At 34.8% G+C, this 21497-nt stretch overlaps 1 protein-coding gene across 4 annotated transcripts in view; it reads left to right on the top strand.

The window, feature by feature from the left end:
- GALNT13 (polypeptide N-acetylgalactosaminyltransferase 13) overlaps positions 1 to 21497 on the top strand; it is a 549363-nt gene that overhangs the window by 153595 nt on the left and 374271 nt on the right. Inside the window, exon 3 of one of the 4 annotated variants that reach the window (XM_027131155.1) lies at positions 4530 to 4547. The exons of the other annotated variants lie outside the window; for them this stretch is intronic. Within the exon in view, the coding sequence (XP_026986956.1) occupies positions 4530 to 4547 (18 nt within the window). The remainder of the gene's footprint in view (positions 1 to 4529; positions 4548 to 21497) is intronic. 4 annotated transcript variants of the gene reach the window in all.

The following is a 21497-nucleotide window of genomic DNA, read 5'->3' as shown; positions in this document are numbered from 1 at the left end:
TATTTAAAGGGCTAAAAGAAGAAAAAAAGTCAACATAGAATTCTATACTTGACAAATATTCTTCAAAAATATGTACAAAAGAAATACTTTTTAAACAAAACAATGTGTTTAGCAACTTTCACTACAAGAAATACTAAAGAAAGTTCTTTGGCTTGAAGGAAAATAATTCCAAATGGAAGCACACACTGCAAAAATAGTAAAACAGCTCCAGAGTGGTCAATTATAGATACAGGTCAGTATATAAAAATCACTTCTATTTTTATATACTAGTAACGAAACACTTACGAAATGAAATTTTAAAAATATCAGCTATGACAGCATAAAACCACAAAATACCCAGGAGAGAACTTCACAGATGTGTGAGATCTCTATACTGAAAGCCTTAAAACATTGCTTAGAGAATTTAATGAAGAGCTAAATAAATGAGGAATATAATTGATCTTTAGATTTATTACTATTCCAACTATAAGTATAGTTTTTCATTTTGGTGGATATTAATTAGATAATTTTCATGTTTATATGGAAATTCAAAGGATATAGCATAGCTAGTACAATCCTTAAGAAGAATACATGCTACCAGATTTCAGGACTCATCATAAAGTTTGAGAAGTTAATAGAGTATGGGATTAGTGCAGGGATCAACAGGTCAACCAGTAGGACAGACTGAAGTATAGAAATAGACCAACACATATACATTGGGGAAAGGATGATCTTCTAATGAAAATAGTGATTCTTTCTTTCCATACATAAAATTAACTTGAAAAATGGCAATGGACAGAAATATACAGTATCATTCATTTTCTATCCCAGGTGACTCACACAGTTCAAGGCGTATATTAAATAAATAGTTGATTAATCAATGACACTTAACATAAACCTCATTACTGAGAACATTTTATTAGAATGCTAAGTTAAGACTAGCAATATGACTGATCCAGAGTTTAGCCTCCTAGAACCTTCCCTACTGAGGGTTAGAGGAATATAAATGAGGGCTGTTCCTACAGGTGCTTGATATGTGACCCAGGTTTAACTTAAAGAGATTCATAACTGAACTGTCATCCAAGGATTTATAGTTTTGCATTAACTGAGCCTACCCCAAAGCAGAGTTCTTTACTTGGTTTTGAAGTTAATAGAGCAAAGAAGAAGTGGAAGGGTAGTCTTTCGTGTTGCTTGTCTGTCACTAAATAAGGGAAACTTCATCATATAAGATGAATCCTTAAATTTCTGAGATTTAACATGATACTATCATATAGTTCCACATATTGATAACTCCATACAAATTAGATGACTCAAGAAGGTTTAATCTAACTTACCATGAAAACCAGATATAGGAGAGACTAATATGGATGAAATAACTTGGGGCTGGTATATTTTAATGAATATGAGAGGACTTGGAAAAAGAAACAAAGAAAAACGGTTAAGTCACCAAAAAAAGAAAAAAAACTACTACTCTTTCCTCTTCATATTGTGATAAAGCATGATTCAAGTTTGAGATAAGAAAAGTTGTAGCATTTAGCCATTATTAAGGAGATCTTAAAATACTTATGGATGATTTAAAATGGATAATAATGAGGTTTTTCTATAAATTGTGTTTCTACATTTGGTTGCCTTCTCTAAAACTTCTGGAATTAATCCTAGTCAGGGAAATTGTAATTTTCCAGAAATGAATTTTCAAAATAAAATTGAATGCTTCATAAATGTTTTCTGATTTATTACTTTTTTATTCAAGTTGGCACTTTTTCTTAATTCAAGCATCATAACTTTTCTACCAATATTCCATTCAATACCAAAAACTAATAACTGAAATGTATCTTCTTTCATTGGACTTATACTGGGAATTGATGCATTTGGATGAAGAGCTCATAATTAAAATTGTTCAGAATTTCTGGGTTTTTAATGTTACACCATATGTAAAAAGCTAATTTAATATCCTTAATAGTAATACAGTGTCATCTCTAAACATTAGAAATTTATAGGTGAACACTTTCATTACCGAAAGCAAAAAAAAAATACACTTGCAGTTTCATCTTTCTGTTCTTGATTATATCTTTTTTATAATTCCAAATACCTTTGAACTTTAAATTCTGTGTAAGTACAGTAAACCCTCATTATTTGTGGATTTTGTGTTTGTGAATTCACCTACTCACGAAAATATACTTGTAACCACAAAATCAATACTTATGATGGTGCTTTTATACTTATTCTTGCAAATATGCAGAGCAGCAGAATTTTTTAGTTGCCCAATATACACATTCCCAACTGAGAAGGTAATGCCTGCCTTCTTGTTTTAGCTCTTACGCTGTAAAAGAGCATCCTTTTAGCAGTCTATTTAGTGCCGCGCTCTTTGCTTTTTTTTTTTTCTTGGTGCTTTTGCTGCTGAAAATAGCCCTCAAACGTAGTGCTGAAGTGCTGTCTAGTGTTCCTAAGTGCAAAAGGCTGTGATGTGCCTTATGGAGAAAGTACATGTGTTAGATAAGCTTTGTTCCACCGTGAGTTATAGTGCTGTTGGCCATGAGTTTAATGTTAATGAATCAACAATATGGTCCATCCAGAAAAAGGAAGAGAAAGTTCACTGATCTGTACATGAGGACACTGTACAAAGTGCTAAACTAACGTGTAGTGCGTGATAAAGCTGTGGAAAAGACGAGAAAGTGGCTAAACTTGTACATTCATGAGATGATGACCAATAGAAAGCATAGTGGGCAGCATTGTTGTGAGGGTGATAGCCAAAGAAATTTACTGTGCACGTTACCCAGGGTTAGGAAAACGCTAAACACTTCTCGGCTACTGCTAGCTGGCTTGCTCATTTCAAAGGGTAATATAGCAAGAAACTGTTAAACTTGCAAGTGAGGCAGGTTCTGCAGATAGGAGGCTATAGAACAATTAAAAAAAAAAAACCCCTGGGAAAAGGGTTATGTAGAAGAGTGGATTTTCAAGGCAGATATGTCTACCTTATTTTATAAGGAATTTAGCAAACAAACCTATATGACGCAAATAGTGTTTTGAATGATAAAAATGCTGTGACCACAGGCTTGCAGGAACTGAACTCTGTATTACCCCTGAGAGCAATAGTTCAGTATTGATTAATTCAGTATTCACAGAAACTCTATAGAACATAACTACTGAAAATAATGAGAATCAACTGTACTTTATATATTACATATGTGCATAGTCATCGTGCTTGAGCATCAGGCTTCTGTATGGGACTGTTGTTCATATCTAGGGTGGAAAACAAAACATTGACATATAGCTTACATTCTATTGTTCACTGTCAAAGACACTAAAGCAAATTGCAACTTTTTCTCTTTTCATTACCATGTATTCAAGACTTGGCTAAAAAATCACAACCTAGCCCTACAGCTCATAATTGTTAGTAGTTTATCAGAGCCCATACCTATACTTTCTTGTTTAATGCTCCCTCATCTACAGCATTTCACCCAAGAGATTATGTAATGCTTTAACAGAATCAGTTGAACATTGTTGCCTTTTCATAAGTATGCTTCATAAGACTGAGGCTACCCATCTGTCTACCCCTGGGAAACCTTAGGACAGGTAGAGGTGGGTCTGCAGCTTCAGCCTGTAGATAAAGTTGATACGATAAGACTGAAATCTGCTAACAGATTTTTTACTGGAAAATTATTCACTTGCTATCAGGAAAGTGAAGAGTTAAATGATGACAGGAGAAATTTCTTCTAGAAGGATAAAGCAAAGTGTAACAAATTCCTCCCTACCTTGGAGAAGTAAGAATATTTGTATGACTCCAAGAATATTTGTATGACTCCATACAACATTTGTATGACTCCAAGACTTGTATATGTTCTATGTTGATGATTCTCAAATTGAGGTCTGTGGACCTCTGGAGATCCCTGAGACCTTTCCAGAGGGTCCATGAGATCAATATTCTTTTTTCATGATCATACCAAAATATTCTTTGCCCTTTCATTTTGTTAAATTTGCTCTTATGCAGATAACAAATAGTTGAGTAGAACTGCTGATACCTTCATAAGAATGAAGTCAGTGAGTATATATCATTTATGATAAAATGGGAAGTAAACATAAAGCACTTATACCTCATACTGTCTATGCAGTGGCTGTCTAGAGTAAAAGCTCTTGTGCAATTGTTTGAGTCGTAAGCTAAACTAACTACTCGTTTCATAGCATCATTTTAAACCGGAAGAATGACAGAGAAACTATGGGGATTCAAAGTTGGTTATTTGGTAGACATTTTCCTTGAAAGATAAAGTGAGTCATTCACCTCAGGGAAACCAATTAACAGTATTTATTACCAATGATAAAAGTTGAGCTTTCAAGTGGAAATTAGAATTTTGGAAAACTTGTATGTCTTCACTGTGAAGTTCGTAGTTCCCTAATACTTAAAGGCTTTTCAGAGGAGATCAGTGATGATATAAGCAGATGTGATTTTTTATATTCTATATGAAATGTCCCAACATTTGGAAGATCTGCATAACTCAAACCAGTATTTCCTATGCATAATGTTACAGTGCATGATGTTACAAAATTATTCATAGATTTAAAGCCAGTTCAAAGTGCAAGATGGACCAGCAAATTTAATCTACTCTAGTATCAAATATTCGTTGTATGGCTTCCATTTCCTCATTGCAAGTAACCTTTAAGAAACTATTACTTATACCATTGTAAAGCAATTATACTCCAATAAAGATGTTTAAAAAAAAAAAAAAAGCAACTATTGTTGAATTTTTTTTTTTTTTTTTGCGGTACGCGGGCCTCTCACTGTTGTGGCCTCTCCCGTTGCGGAGCACAGGCTCCAGATGCGCAGGCTCAGCGGCCATGGCTCACGGGCCCAGCCGCTCCGCGGCATGTGGGATCCTCCCGGACCGGGGCATAAACCCACGTACCCTGCATCGGCAGGTGGACTCTCGACCACTGCGCCACCAGGGAAGCCCTACTTGTTGAATTTTGAGGTAGTATCAAAGAAGCATATCCACAGTTATTGGAAAAATGCTACAAAAATACTTCTGTTTTCTAACTGAATATATGTGTGCAGCAAAACAGTGTAACCAAAATAACATATTGCAACAAATTGAATTCAAAGGCAGATATGAGGATTCAGCTGGCTTTCTTAAAGATAGATACTATAGAGATTTTTTTAATGTATAAAAGTGTTACTCTTCTCACCAGTTTTTGGAAAATATTATTTTACATTAAAATATTTTATGTGTTAACATGTATTAGGTTTATTATTATTTTACATTAAAAATAATTTTTGAAATAGGTAGTCTTAATTTGTAATACAGTAATTGTTGATAGCTATGGCCAAAACAAACATGCTCTTTGGGTCCTCAATCATTTGTAAGAAAGTAAAGAAGTCCTAAAAGCAAAGTTTGAGAGCTGCTACACTACATGTTGAAGATATCTCAATATGCATATAAATTTCCATTATTAAGTTATGCTTAAAAGTAAAGATGGCAGTTATACAGAGTAAGCAAAAGGAAGGTCTCGGGACTTAGCTATTTTATTACCAACTGAGGTAGTACTGTTTGACACAGTCCCTGGAGTAAGTACATGGGAAAAGAATGACAGCAAAATCTTATTCAGTTGTTATGTGGTGAAAGGATGTAGATAAACCACAAGAACAGAAGAAATATTTTGCTTGCTTGAGGTTTGGAGAATCACTCAACTGGTATCGCGTAACACCTCTTCTTATTCATGAGTGGGCAGTAAGATGCTAACGTTTATTGAGAACAGTTTTTACATATATGATTTTGTTTCCTTTCCACACAACCAGTTGAGGTGGGTACTACTATCATCATTTGGTAGTTGTGGAAAATGTGGCTCATTGACTAAGCTGAAATCACACAGAAAGTAAGTGAGTTAAGCCTCATACTAGGTATTCTCAACACCACAGTCCTTGCTATTTCTGTTGCACCACATTGCAATGAGAACGATTTCTGTTTTTTTCCTTTTTCGGTTTTGAGCCATATACATACAATAAATAAAACCTGGTATGTTTTAATTTTAACTGATTTTTATTATTATAAAATAATGCATGTAAAAATTGAAAATATAAAAGGCAAGAAAGTTACCCATGTTTCTGAAATGGAGTTACTGTATACTCCGTTTAATATATGTCTATAATATCTTCATAAATGTATATATATTTAACATTCTTATGTATCATTGATATTCCTCTATATTCAGTTTAATTTCCTAAGAAGAATTTAACTGTATGGCTATACCAGAATTTATTTAATGGATTCCTCTTATTAAGGATCAATATGCTTCCAATATTTTGCAACTGTAAATAATGTAGCAGTAGATACTCTTCAATTAAAATGTAGAATATATCCATCATTCCTTCCCCAGAAAAATATTGAATCTGGAATTACTGACACATACCTCTGAATTGTACTGCAGAATACGTTAATATAAATCTATTCTGATATCTATTGTTAGGTTACTACTGGAATAAGTGTTTTTGTTTTAATGTTAATTTTTTATTTTTATCGCTAATATCACAATGAGCTTTACGTTGTTTCATATGATCATAAGCTATTTACAATTAAAAATATTAAGATACTACTAGAAGTAAGAATCATCAATTATATACTAATTACTGTGTGCCATGCACTGTTCTAAATGTCATATATATATGTATGTATATACACAAATATATATACATATACATATTATACCGATGTAACAAACAACCCAAGATCTCAGGAGCATACAACAGCAACCGTGTTTTATTCCTTGCTCACATACATATCTGTTGTTGATCAATAGCATCTCTGCTCTACCTTTTCTTCATTATAGGACCCAGGCTGAAGAATTAGTCTCTATTGGGATTTTGTCAATTTTATGACAAATGGGAAAGAGAAAAGAAAACCGTACAATGACTCTTAAAATTTCTGTGTATAAGTCACTTTTGTTCACATGGCTTGACCAAAAGAATTAAATGGCTAAACGTATCTTAATGGGGTGAGAATGTATAATCCTTTCATGTGGAGGGGCAACACAAATCACAGATCAGTCATACTTTTCAATGGGGAATGGAAAATATTACCTTCTCCATAAGGATGGGTGGAAAATATTTAGGAACAAAAATATCTGTCACATTAGATACTATCACTTTCCACATTTTATGGTTGAGAAAACAGAGTTCCAATGTTTCTAATATTGAAAAACAGCAAGTTTAAATAACTTGCCCATACTCAGAGATTTAGTAAATGTTGGAGCCGGGATACAAGCCCAGGCACTCTGGTTTTAGAGACTGTGCTCTGGTCCAGTGATACAAAATAAATTACATCCAGTAAAAATCAACTAGCACCTCATAGTATTTTATAAATATGACAGATCTATAATTTATTGTCCAAACCTGGGCCCCTTTTCTGATAATGCTTAACTGAATGGGCTATATGGACCAGTTTTAACCTAGGGCTATCCCAAGGAAACCAAGATGAGTGGTTAAACTAGAGACAATTTTTATAAAACATTGTACTATTTGTCAGTAATTAAGGGCTTTGGCAAGTTTGTATAAGGAATATTAATCAGGTAAACACAGAGGCTTCCCTGCAAAATACATGAAGTAATACCATTCAAGGCACAGTAAATTTCTAAGTTGGCTTTGCTTGTTTGCTGTACACTGTAAGTGAAACTTATTAATCTTTGTAGTGTTTTCCAAGATGATCTCTAAAATTGGCTCTATTTTACTTTATTTTAACTACTCTGAAGTAGTAGATATCCCTAAAGGATGCTAAATAATAGTTCCAAAGTTTTTATATTTAGAGTAGAATAAATAATAAAACTTAAACTAGGAATTGATTAGTGTAACAATGAAAAGGCCCAAGATTTTCTGACCTGAGATTCTGTACCTATTGTTATGTGTGCTTAGTGAAGGGATTTATAAATGTAGCTGAGTATACAAACTATAAAAGCTTATTAATTTTAACATTGCTTATTCATGTACTAGAAACCTTTAGGGGAGTTTTGGTTTACAAGCGTTTATAAGCTTACCAGACTCATTAATTGCCCTGGTACAACTTTTATTTACAAGGCTTCTATTGGCTTCTAACGTTCGAAATTGGAAAATACAGGATCTGAAATAAGCAGAATATTCCCAAAAGAAATATAAAATAATAGTAAATAAAAATATATTCCCTATCACTTGTGACGTTATTTGTGAATACCCCTTTAAATTAAAATAAGACACCATTTTCATCTACCAAACTGGAAAATTTTTTTTTTAAATATAACATTCAGTGTTGGTGAGGGTGTGGTTAGATGAGCATTCTCATATACTGCCAGTGAGAGTTTAAATTGACACAACTTCTGCGGAAAAATATCTGAAATAGTAGAGCAAGCTTTTATAAATATTTCTACACATTGACAGCAAGGAATTTGTCCTTTGGAAATACTCATAAATTTGATGAAAATGTATCTACCAGTATTATTTATAATATTGAAAAACTGGAAATAATAATGAATGGTTAAGCAAATCATGCGTGGTCTGTTCATATGATATGTCTTGTTGTGAGTGTCTTTATGTTCATCTTATTTGGGATTCTGTGTTTCCTGTGCCTGTAGACAAGTTTTCTTCTTTGGGCTCAGGAAGTTTTCAGCCATAATTTTATCAAACACACTTTTGACCCTTTTCTCTCTGTCTTCTCATTCTGGGACCGTCTCCACCCCGACCTCGCCTAATGCAAAAGTTAGTATGCTTGTTGTTCCAGAGGTTCCTTAAACTGTTCTCATTTATAAAATTTGTTTTTCTTTTTGCTGCTCTGATTGGGTGATTTCCATTATTCTGTCTTCCAGGTCATTTATACCTTCTTCTGTGTCACCTAGTCTGCTCTTCATTCCTTCCAGTGTGTTTTTCATTTCAATTATTGTATTCCTCAGCTCTGATTGGTTCTTTCTTTATATTTTCTAGTTCCTTGTTAAAATATTCAGTTAACGGCTTTATTACTGATGCTTTGAACTCTTTATCTGGTTAATTATTTATCTCTGTTTCATTAGTTGTTTTTTTCTGGATTTTTTTCTTGTTCTTTCATTTGAAATAAATTCCTGTCTTCTCATTTTGTTTCGCTTTCTCTGTCTCTATGAAATTAGGTGAAACAGTTACCTATCCTGGCCTGGAAGGAGTGTCCTTGTATGGGAGCATTCCTATGCAGTCTGTGTGTGCCCAGTGGCTTTGATGGGAAAGCTAGATCTGAAGTGAGCACTGGCTGTATCTTCCCCCAGGGTGTGCTGGCAGCTATCATGTTGGTGGGAGGTGGGGCTGGATACGGAGGGGCTAGAGCCAGAGCCAGGTGTGAGCTGGGGCTTCTTTTATATTCAGTGGCCATCACCACCTTATCAGTGGTGGGTTGGGTCCCAAAGTGCTGGAGCAGAAACCATGAATGTAGGGTCTAAGCAGGATCTGCCGTTCCCTCTAAGTGTGCACTCTCCCCCTCCCAGCAATGGCAGCTTTGCCCCAGAGGGAAGCAGTGCTAAAGCAAGAGGGGCTGGAAGGGGCACCTTGTGCAGGTTAGAGCATGCCCTGGGTCAGTCCCTTCACAGCAGTCAGAGTTCCAGACAGCTCCAGATCCACTGCCTCTGTGAGAGCCAGTAATGGCTGTACTCACCCCATTCGGATGCAGTGCCAGATGGAGCTGGCCGCGTCCCTCCCAAGTGTGCACTTTCCTGGGCAAAAGCAGCCTTTAACCTAGTGGAGAGCTGTGCTGCAGATAGAGGGGCCAGAGTCCCGGGCAGTGTCAATCTGCTTCCACTGCCTTGTTTCCAGGAGGCAACAAGCATGTGTGTGCTCTTCGCAGGCCGAGTCTAGGTTTCTTACAGTTTCTTGTCAGACCCCAGGGCTTGGGTACCCACCATGTGGCTCAAACCCCTCACTCCTCAAGGAGGGTCTCCAAGCCCTTGATATCCTTCCCCTCCTCTGTGACTCCTCCTAGGAGGGCGGGTTCTTAGCTGACTGCTTTCCTCCCTTCCTACCCGACTCTGTGTGGACTTTTCTTTACAGCCTTGGTTATAGAAAAGCCGTTCTACCAGTCTCTGGTTTGTTTTCAGTGAGAGCTGTCCACATGTAGATGTATTTTTGATGTGTTCATGAGGGAGGTGAGCACAGTGTCCTCCTACTCTGCCATCTTGGTCTCTTCCCTTTCTGTATCTTTCCAAACTACCAAATACATTGCACATGTGAGATAAATGATTGAGACTAAATTACTAACACGTGTTTGCATTCACACAGACAGGCAGTATACAATGCTTGAAAGAGCAAACTCTGGACCCAAATCACTTGTGTTTGAATCCCAGTATGTATTACTATGTGACCTAAGGAAAATTACTTAACTTCCTGTGCCTCAGTTATCTCAAGTATACTTATATGGGGAAAACAATGCTACCCATCTCCAGAATTGTGAGAATTGCCTGAGTTAATGCTTACAAAACACTTAGAATAGTTTCTGGCACATAGCACATTTAGTTATAATTATTGGAAGATAATTTCCTTTCTCAATGACTACAATGATTGCCGTATAAACATAAATATATGCAAACCTGGGAATAATTTGTTGGGAGCTCTCCTGTTATATGTAGGGATGTTGGAGATAATCAACATGTAGGCTAATCAGTAATGTGTGATAACCTGATTGCTTAATTTATAATTAGATAAAACTTTTTAATGATATCCCATAACATTCATGAGCTTTTAGAGGAGGATACTCTTACAGTATGTTGATAAATATTCGTGGAGCAGGATAAAAGCAAGTCTTTAATCTTGATAGAAGACATTATGCAAATAGTTTTCCTTAATTGAAATTTTCTTTTTTAAACTTAGATAATTGATAAATAAGAATACTTTGAAATACAGAAAATAACCTTTTAAGTAATTTACAAATATAAGGTGTTACTACTTCTCTTATTAATAACTATCATTACAAACATAAAAAATTAATACAAAAAATCAAATAACTTTGAACCCTCTTTAATAACATTGAAAATATTGAGAAAGAATATTGAGCTAAATGAACATTACATTTTACCCTGTTGTTTATTTTTAAATAGTTTTTTTTTTTTTTTTAGGTAATCCATATTATGGACTCGAGGATATTTGAATACAATGTGCCCCCAAAATACTTTGGACTCCTTCCATCCCTTTGTTTTCTTAACAACTTTTAGTTAATAGAGTTGATGATCTGCGCAAGTATTATTTCAACAAAGCATGCTAGGAAGGAAGTATACTGTGGAAATCTTTAACTAGGCAACTTGGCTGCTTTACTTGGCATCATTTATTCTATAAAAATTCACTGGGTATGGACTAGAATATGGGTGACTCTCGTCCAGTCCTCCCCACTGATGATTGAATGAAACTAAAGGGGGAAAAGAAGAAGAAGAAGGATTAGGGATTATCTTTATGACCAAGGTTTTGAAATGGTTGCTTTAACATTTTATGAATAAATTGAGAACAGAGAGTTAAATAGCGATAAGGTAAAGTTAAAATGCACCTGGACTAGGATATCAATCTGTAAATATGATTAAGTTCTAGACCCAGCAATCAGTAGAAGGAAATTTTAGGATTTTTTGCCCTTAGGGTTCTTAAAAAACATGGTTTTCCTATAAGGAGGTGGCAAGGGGAGGAGTGTTTACTTGATTTCTAACTTGGCACCCTCTGTAGATTCTCCTGACATATTACATTGCCAAAGTCCTGGACATCAAGAGCCCAAAGCACCCTTCCATACTCCAGAGGCACCTGTATATTCACTTTCTCCCTAATCCTTAGGCTCTTCTAATGAAGTTATCAAAGCATGATGATTTCAGCTATTTGTCTCTGTGCATTGGGAACCTACATCAGCAAAACTATACTGCTCTTCATACTAGTGTTAGAAATTTTGCAGTTCCTTGGGTAAATTCAGAGATCAGGCTCTCTAAGCAGAGTGTCACGTTTATTCTCTGAAAGAGAGAGCAGAAAGTGTTGGATTTTGAAGAAAGTTTACTTTTTCATTCTTTCCATGGCTCTAATATATGTCACCATGTTATGTGGTCACACTGAAACATTTGATATTATATTTTATGTTGCTGTGCATACAGGATTCCCTGATACTTCTCATACATCCTGAGTTTTATGCCCTTGCTGTCTGGATGTACCTGGAGAACCTCTATAATCCAGTTGATTTTAGTATAAACTCCACAAGGAAGTTATGAAGCCTGCAGACTCATCATCTATCTAAATCTCTCCTTCATTTCTAGATACTGATCTCCACCCTAGCACCCTTCTCTTGACTTTTTCATTTTTAATTTCCTTCTACATTCTTTTCATATTTGATACCACCTCAGTATTAGCATACACACTTCTTTTTGAGACAGAAGCAGGTATTCTCTTAGCCTTCTATGTCTGCTCTCCACGACTGCCTCTGTTCAGGACTCACCTTCTTATAATGACTTGCATCAGTTTTAATTAAGCAGTGCCTTTGTGTCCTCTTACCAGAAAATCCACATCACTGCCCCTGAGTTCCTTTTATGTAGCAGTACCAGCGGTTCTATTTTAGTCCTTGCTATGAGTGAATGATAGTAGAAAAATGGACTCTGATGGACCAAACTCAGGTCATAGACCCTGAACACACCCTGAATTACTTGCTACTGCTATTCCACGCCCAGATTATACCCCTTTACCCCACATTGCAATGATTTTTCCCATACTAAGTGACTTCCCATGGATATGAATGCTATCAGAAACCGAATACAGTTCGCTTTGAAAATAGACCATTGTCAAATGACCATTGATTTATCTTATTCATGTTTGGATACTATGTCTGGTGTTTAACAATATGCAGTAGCCTCAACCTTAAATGGACACTTGTGGTCGAACCACAATAAAGCAGTGTGCTTGAGCCTTCGGTTCTCTTAGTCTCTGGGCTCTAATTCAAGCAATTTCTCGTCTCTACAACCAAAAGATTCTTCAAATATTTTATAAATGAGACAGATTTCTTCTCAAATAACATAAGTTATTAGTACCTGGCTCCAGGGTAAAATCCAGAAACCAGTATACTATTCCGTGTCCAAACAGATTCTCTGGGTACAGGCTTGTTCTTAACTATTAGGAGTGCCTTACATCCATGAGTGTAAAGAAAAAGAACACGATCATGGTTTTATGAGCTGACATTTGGCCAAGTGCTCTGTCTTCAAAGCAAGAAGCTTTCTCTGCCATGTTTCAGAGCAATTGAAATTTCTATATGACATTAAAAATCTCTTCATATTTATTTCATAAACTTTGAAAATTAATTTGATTATCGATTCTATTAATTTCCTTGTACCTCTGTTTCCTCACTTCTTAATTTGGGTTGTTGAACACAATGTTGTCTAAAGTTCTTTAATGCTCTCATTTTCTGAATTAGCAGTAATGGTTGTGTTTTGAACATACCTTATCTGCACCTCTGTTATGATGAATATCGTGAAATGTAGCAAATAATTCCTTCCCTCCAAGGAAGAAATGATAAATACCAAATGATTGGTAAAAGAAATAAGTGGTGTTCAGCTCTCTAAGCTGGAGAAAGAATAGGCTTCCTTGAGGAGTGAAAGGTGAGAAAGACATCTTCCTTCTGTCCTCTGCTCTCTGATGCATGGATTCCTCTTTTTGGGACTCACCTTTTTATAATGACTTGCACACTGATAATTAAGCAGTGTCTGTGTCCTCTCATCTGATAGTCACATTCTGTGTGCCATTTCCCTTTCTGTGGGAGCAACCGTTCTAGTTTAGTCTCTGCTGAAGTGAAAAAGGCAGCAAAGTAATGTGCTTTAGTATCAAGAGGAGATGGCCAGGACAGAGGAGTCCTGGAAAATAAGTGTTAAATGTCCTGAAGAATAACTCAACCTTGATGTTTTCATGGATAATAGGAAGGGAGAAAGGGCTGTATTCTGAACCCAAGGGCTGAAGGGGCAGCTATTTTGAGACTGTCCATCTGGTGGAAGTGGAGAGCAGATTGAAGGGGTTTGAGACAGTTACCATGTATGCAAATGGCTGCCTCAGGAATACTAAAAATATATGCTTTTCAGTTTTTACTATAGGAGAGATTTAATTTAAACGCTACTGTTGGTGGCTGTTTTTAGAGGCCTAAGCAGTAATGGTCCATAAGTAATATTTTAACTATAAATGTCGCTTTTTATTGTAATAGATTAAAGGATATGACAAAATCATTTTTATTAAGTTCCTTATATTTGTTTTCCTGGGATTCTCTCTATAATCTAATTATGAATTTATTACAGGAAGTTTGTTACTGAACTGGTTACAAGATTCTTGGTTTATATAGTTTCTACTATACAAATCCGACTTGGATTTTATTTTAAAAAATTGGTTGATAAAATATTTGAGTATGAAAAGGACTGTTTAAAACTAAGTTAGATCCATAAAACAGTATTACAACTCTAAGGTAAGCTCACTAAATATCAGGAAATTAATTTTAAGTATAACATAATCCCTAAATTATTTAACTATTCTTAGAAAGGTCATGTTTTATTTAAAACTACTATAATACTAATGTTTTCACTTGCCTCTATCACAAATGCTGAAAAACCCATATATGAAAACAAATTCATCTTTCATGCCAACTAAAACGAAGGTATTTGTTTTAGCTAAAATAATAGGGAAGCTTGCTCTTAATGTTCAGATAAGATTTCATGCTATGAGTACTGAGATAAACTAAGGTAAACTTCAGTACTAAGATATTATGAATATTTCCTTCGTCATTCTGAATGTTATTCTTTCATTTTTACTCCTCTTCATAGACCAATGATTAATCATGTTTTATTTAAAATTGTTCAGAAATCTTTTATATTTTAAGTAATTTACCACAAGCATCAATTTTGAACATTCACATCAAATTTTGTGGCTAAGAGTGAAATTCTTATATTCTCTGTCACTGTTCAATTTTTTTTTTTTTTTTTTCTCACTGAGGCAGTTTAATTGCTTTCAAGCAATTTCAAGGTCATGCTTAGTTATTGGTCCTGTGCCTGGTCCTACAGAAGATTTTCCGGAATGAAAATGCCAGAGAACCCAATTCCACACGATTTATATTTATATTCCTGCTGAGCTGTGTTAGTGCCCCTTCACCCACCCCTCCCCTTGCTCAGGAAATAGAAATAGTTGGCAGGACTAATTCTCAGAAGATAAAAACACTCTAATGGAAGAAAAGTGCCAAGTTAGATAGTTTCTTTGAAGAAGAAAAATGTTCCTTATTTTCTTGCTTAGGTTTGAAATAGCGGGAACTGAAAATTGTGGATTGGGACTCACTGTTATGACAACGAACAATTATGATTTTAATATAAGCTGAAAGTGAGGTATATGAATGACTGTTTCTGTAAACCTTTGTTGTTTTCAGGTGCAGCTTAGCCTCACAAAGCTAGTTGTAGTAATAATTACATCCAAAGGAACAAATTGGAGAAACCGCACTTAGAGGTTTCATTCAGAATTCCTTGACTTTGTGAGAGACAGGAGGGTGTGCTAAGAGTCTGTGTGCCCTAACTAATGAGCTACAAAGAAGGCACTAAAGCCTGGAGAGTTCCAGAGTCTTGGGTTTGATTTCTGCTTCCATCATTTCATTGAAGTAAACTTCAGGCAAATTACCTAAACTCTGAGCCCCGCTTTCTCATTGATCAAATAGCAGAGTTTCTATGAGGATTACATGTGATAATACATTTTAAGCTTTAGGCATAAATAGGGTTCATCTCCCACCTTCTGATTTTTTCAAATGAAGATCAATTCGTGAAAATTTTATTTTCTCAAGTCCTTTGTAATTTGGTTTGTTTAATTTTACAGTGTCATTATTAGTCTATGTTAAAAAGTTATTATACTGTGTTTGTTGCCCATTGTCAGTAGACAAACTTTCAGCAAGCTGTAGTATGAAACTGACCAACCCTTTTTCCCCTTGCCTTTAGTGAGATATATACTTTTCTCTTTGCACAGAAAAATCTTTTTATATATACTTTTAAGGTTTTGTCTCAGGTAAAGATGTGAGTACTTGTAAATTTATAATCAGTATTCTACGTACTCATCTACTTAAACTTTTGATTGTACGCATCTTTATTCAGAGCACTAATTTTTTTTTATCCAATAAATGTAAATCTGTCCACAGAAGATTTACCTTTGAATTTGTTTTTGGTGATACCTTAAAGCATAAGTTAACTTTTAGAAAACTACTATTTAAATTACAACTTGGGAACTAAATATTTACTAAAGCAAGGTATACCTATTTATATTTCTAAATGTTATCAACATAACATAGAGGGAACTGGCAGATTTATAACCTCAAGAAAGTGACTTTATTAAAGAAGATGGAATTAATTTACAGATATATTATTAAACACAACTAAAACAGCTTTCTGGATGAAAACAAATCTAGCTTGCGATGAAATAGGTGGAATTAGTTCACTACATGCACTCTGTCATCATCATTTGTTTTTCATGAAAGAATTTAGTTATCTGTATAGAAACCTTCACTGTTTGTCAAAAAAATTGCTCTTATATAGTGTTACCTATACCATTGGCTCATAGGCTAATTTTTCAGAAGTTGTACAGATCAGTGGAGCCTTAGATAAACTATGTACTATAGTACATGATTTTTTTTAAAAAGTCTCCGAATCGTTAAGTATCAAAATATGTTGCACGTTAACTGAAGGCACATTGTGTGTGGAATTCATAGCACTTGTATTCTGATTATACAGAGACCTTTTTTATTTTTTACGGGGTCCTTTTTTACGTTAACATTCATAAGTCTGCCTTGGAGTTTCTTCAAATTCATTTTGTTTTAATGAGACTATGATTTGATATCATAATCTATTATAAGTTTACTTGTCTAGGTCTTGCTGTCAATTTGTTTGTCACCATCGCTTCTTGACTCCAAACAGTTGAAAGACTTTATTCTTCTAAAATGTGATTATGTTTGCTTGACTAGTAGTCTTCAAATATATTTATTCATGCACCCTCTAAAATAACTGAAAAAAATTGTGTAAATTCGATAATATTTTCAAATTTGATAAATTCAATTTAGGATGCTACTATATTTATGGTGCACTTTCCTGTCGTTACTCAGTATTCCCAGAATGAGGACTTGTTGGACATGTTTCTGTCAGACCTCAGTGCTGGGATAGGCTGACCTTCAGAGCAACAGTATAATTTTCTTGGAATAAAAATGTGTAACTGAAACTCTTCATGTTTTTCTCTTTTTTTGTCAAAAAAAGAGTCAGAACTAAATCTGTGTCTTGACTTCATAGTTATTTTGAATCTTATAACATTTTTGCAGGAATTATTCATGGCTTTATGCTACTGATTGTTTTCCACTTTCCATTAATGCTTTTGTTTTGGAGAATTTTCAAAGTGTTTCTGTAAATTGTCTTATATCCTTTTTGAATGAGGTAGATTATAAATAAAAAATAAATAGAGAATTATAATACAGGGTGAAAAGTTTTACCATTTGGTGAAAATGTATTAACAGTAGTGGTCACAGGCTGTGTCCTTTATACTTGATTCTTTACAGTAGCCTTGAGGCTCTAATTTTGTAAAAGTAACCCCAGCCTTCATCTCTTCTGTTCTATCCTATTCTTTTTTCTTGTTTAATCTTTAGTAGATATGAAGAAGAAACTATTCTGTACTTTCATAGAACTAGATTCAGATCCTATTTCCTTTGCCTGTTAATCTTACTTTAATCGTATATATTCTATGTATTTTAAAAATATTTGTCCACCTTTTCTATGAGTGTTCTGTATATAGTTATTTCTATATACAGCAAAAAGTAGAGGTAACCATGCTTGTTTTAAAATAAATATCAGGACAACTTTGGGAAGCATTTTGCACAAAGTATTAGAGCTATGTTTGTTGTTCAATACCAATCGCCAACTGATTGCTCTATTGTTTTTAAAAATGCCTGGGAGTATAAATTTCTGCAGAGTCTGATCCAATTACATTGACTCCTTTGCAGAGGTAATGTTAGAGACTAGTCTTTGAGATTTGTTCTGAATCCAGGAGGACTCTTCTTGCCTGATTCTTTATCTGGTTACCTGCCCCCTCCAGTTCTCACTTCCCAATAATTCTCATTATAGAGAATGCCTTTAGGCTTGATCTTCTCTGTACTCTGTTCTAAACAAAGCTTGTTCCTTTGGGAAGAACTCTGGAGCTCTCTGTTTTTATGGCCTGCCTTCCCCCTGGCCAAAATCTCTGTGCCTGTCTGCTCTGAAGCTGAGGGTGGGACAGTGGTCTACTTTTCTTAGGAGTGACACTCCTATTTCATAAGAAGGATACTGATGGAGGTGGTAGCTTCTGGTTTTCTTGGTTTGCCTCTCCTAGCATAGAACTTTTGGCCTATGGGTGTGTGTTGGGGCACATGTGATTAGGCCCCCACTATTCTTGGCCTGCCAGGTGTTTTTTCACCCTGCCATACCTGGGGTATGGGGTATGGCATACCCAGGCCACTCAGCCATTATTGTCTGGAATAGAGCTTCTGCAACACAGACCTTTGGTGGAGGAGGGGTGATGAGAATGTTGTCTGTCTACAATTTACAATTTATTTTATTAATTCAAGCCCCAAATGGAAACCCATTAAAAATAGCAAACTTGTTTTACTCATTCTATCCTTTTGAAAACTCAGATTTCCTATGCTGCAAAATGTACCTTCAGCACTTTTCCCAGTCTATTTTAAAATAACCTCCATGGTGAGCTTCTTCCACAATCTCAGGAAGCTGTTCCATAATTCATTTTATTGTTCATAGTCAGGAAGTTGCTCTGGATATTCAACTCAAATTTCCTTTACTGTTATAAAAATAAGTTTTCTCAGTTAGGGTAATTTATATTTATCCTACTCCCTTTTATGCCCCTATTTCTTTCCCCATTTTGCATAAACATGTATGTTACAATTATCCAACAGAAATATCTATACATCAGCACCCTTTAAAATTTTAAAAATCTAAAATGCATCATTAAAGAATGTAATGCACCATATTAGATTTCTTTGCTATAGGAAGAAAACAACAAATGTTGTCATTAGAATCTTTTGCATAATGGTTTAGGTTCTTAATTTGATGGACCAGACTAAATATTAAATATAGAATTATCAAAATTATTAGCAGGGATGAAAAAGTTTAATCCAGTAAGAGCCAACTGTTGTTATAAAAATTGCTTAGGGGCTTCCTGGTGGCGCAGTGGTTGAGAGTCCGCCTGCCGATGCAGGGGACACGGATTCGTGCCCCGGTCCGGGAAGATCTCACATGCCGCGGAGCGGCTAGGCCCGTAAGCCATGGCCCCTGAGCCTGCGCGTCCGGAGCCTGTGCTCCGCAAAGGGAGAGACCACAACAGTGAGAGGCCTGCGTACTGCAAAAAAAAAAAAAAAAAAAAAAAAAATTGCTTAAAATGATTTAGACTACATAAATAAACTATAATATTGTAATGATATACAATAATCTTTTCCCCGTTTTATTGCTAAGACTATATTTGAAGTCTAAGGCTCAAGGTATTTGAAGTCTCTGATAATACTCTTGTTGAGAAGATTTCACTTTAGAATGGAGACAGTGCAGTATATGCTGAATGACATATTTATATAGGTTTATTCACCTATGTCTGTATAGTTTTATTAACTTATTTAACTGATAGTTTTATTTTTAATATTTATATAATTTTATGTACTTTTATAAATGTATAAATAAATTTGATTTGTATTCAGTTTTTAATCTCTTATTATTGATTAGAATGATGATAAAAGGGCATGCTTATTACATGTTAAAAGATGGTCAACTTGGGGAAGATATTGATTATGTGGCTCAAAAACTCAAGACTCTCGAAATAATCTTCACAAGCTGAAGAAAATGATCATATCAGTATATACATATAGTCTGTATTAAGCATTAAAATATGCTAAATAAAAGGGATGACATTACCATTTATCATTTTTATAGCATACATCATATTTTCTGGTTGAATGTTATTAAACTTGTGCTTTTAACAGTTTTAAATAGAAGAATTGAAGACCATTGACTAAGAACTTTGCCATTTTCAGTATCTTTTGTAATAGGGGATTATTATATTAAATCATTTTAAATAGTCTAATTTATATATAAAATTGTTCATAAACCCTTTCCTCAGAATTATAAGTGTTTCTGTCAGACAATGACACATAATGGTTAAACTGAAAGTTTTTATTTTTCACTCTATTGGGGTAATTATAAATATTTATTTAGATGTTAATTAATGGCTTAATGAGATCAAGTGACCAGTGTAAGGCTCTATAGTCAATAACTAAATGGATCAGTTAGATTACAGAACTGATTTGAACTAATCAGAAATTTAATGGTATCCTGAGTGTTTATTATCAAAATTTAGATAGGCAGAAGCCCTGCCTGGCAATGCTGTTATCACAAGCTAAGTATAGAGAATCTTGCTGTCAGCGGAGGCATTTTATGCTTCATGCCCGCAAAAAATGCTGTAATTTAGTTGTGTACGGTTGTTCAGATTGTTTCACATCAGTGCTTTGACAGTCTAAGTTCCAGCTGCTCAGGCCTGTGAGTCCTCCTGTGAAAAATTGTAAACTCCCAGCCAAGTTAACTGCAGTAATTTTTGACAGATCTCATTTATATTGGTAGGGATTACTCTACACTGCTCTCTTCAAAACTAATTTGGTTCTAAAATAAGAGCCAATTAAAATTATTAAGAAGAAAATTGAGGCAACGTTTGACGTTTTGTATGCATTAGAAGGCCCTATCTTTTCTGTGAAGGTGTTTTGTTAGACTAAATGAGATATGCAAAATGTCTGTTATAATATGGATCTTCTGGAGTTTAAAAGCAGCTACCCAATTTGAAATGCCTGCTCCATGCTATATCTCCTGGAATGCTGAAAATATCTCCGCCAATTAACTTAATTAACTGAAAACTGTCACTGTTGGAATTGCGCTGGCATAGTCAAATACTTAAAATGTACAGTTATTCTTGCTAGAACCAGAAGTTGCTTTAAGAGGACCTAGGACTGTACTTAGCATCAAGACTAAGAGAAATTTATGGTTGTACAGAAGCATCATTTACTCTATAATCAGCACTACCAATGGTAACTGAGATGAGGTTAGATTAGCACCTAATTTTCAATAAGAAAAGTAAATTGTGTGTACTCGGTAAGAGGCATGAAACATGAGTACAGGGAACATTGTGGGAGGTAGGCAGCTGAAGGTACTTCTTTACTTTAAAGGACTCCTTGCAGAGAAAAATGACTTGTTTCTTTGCTGTGCCCAAGTAAGTATCTGGATTGTATCCCACTGCTTGTTCAAAAAATATAGAATATTCAACACATCTACTTTTATAGCACTAAGTAGAAAAATTTTAAATATAAATTCAAGTACTTAAAGGCTCAAAAGATTTCATGTCCCATTAAATGAAAATAATATAGTCCTACTTATGTCTCAATAGAATCTCAATTGTAGAAGAAATAAAATAATATGAATAAAGAAAATGAGATGTGAAATAGGTAGTAAATGCTGAATATTTCTTTTAAACTGTA

Source organism: Aethalodelphis obliquidens, unplaced genomic scaffold (genome assembly GCF_003676395.1).
Source record: "Aethalodelphis obliquidens isolate GAN/ISIS:26980383/991018 unplaced genomic scaffold, ASM367639v1 scaffold2, whole genome shotgun sequence".
NCBI classification, from domain to species: Eukaryota; Metazoa; Chordata; class Mammalia; order Artiodactyla; family Delphinidae; genus Aethalodelphis; species Aethalodelphis obliquidens.
This window is presented reverse-complemented; position numbering and strand designations above follow the sequence as displayed.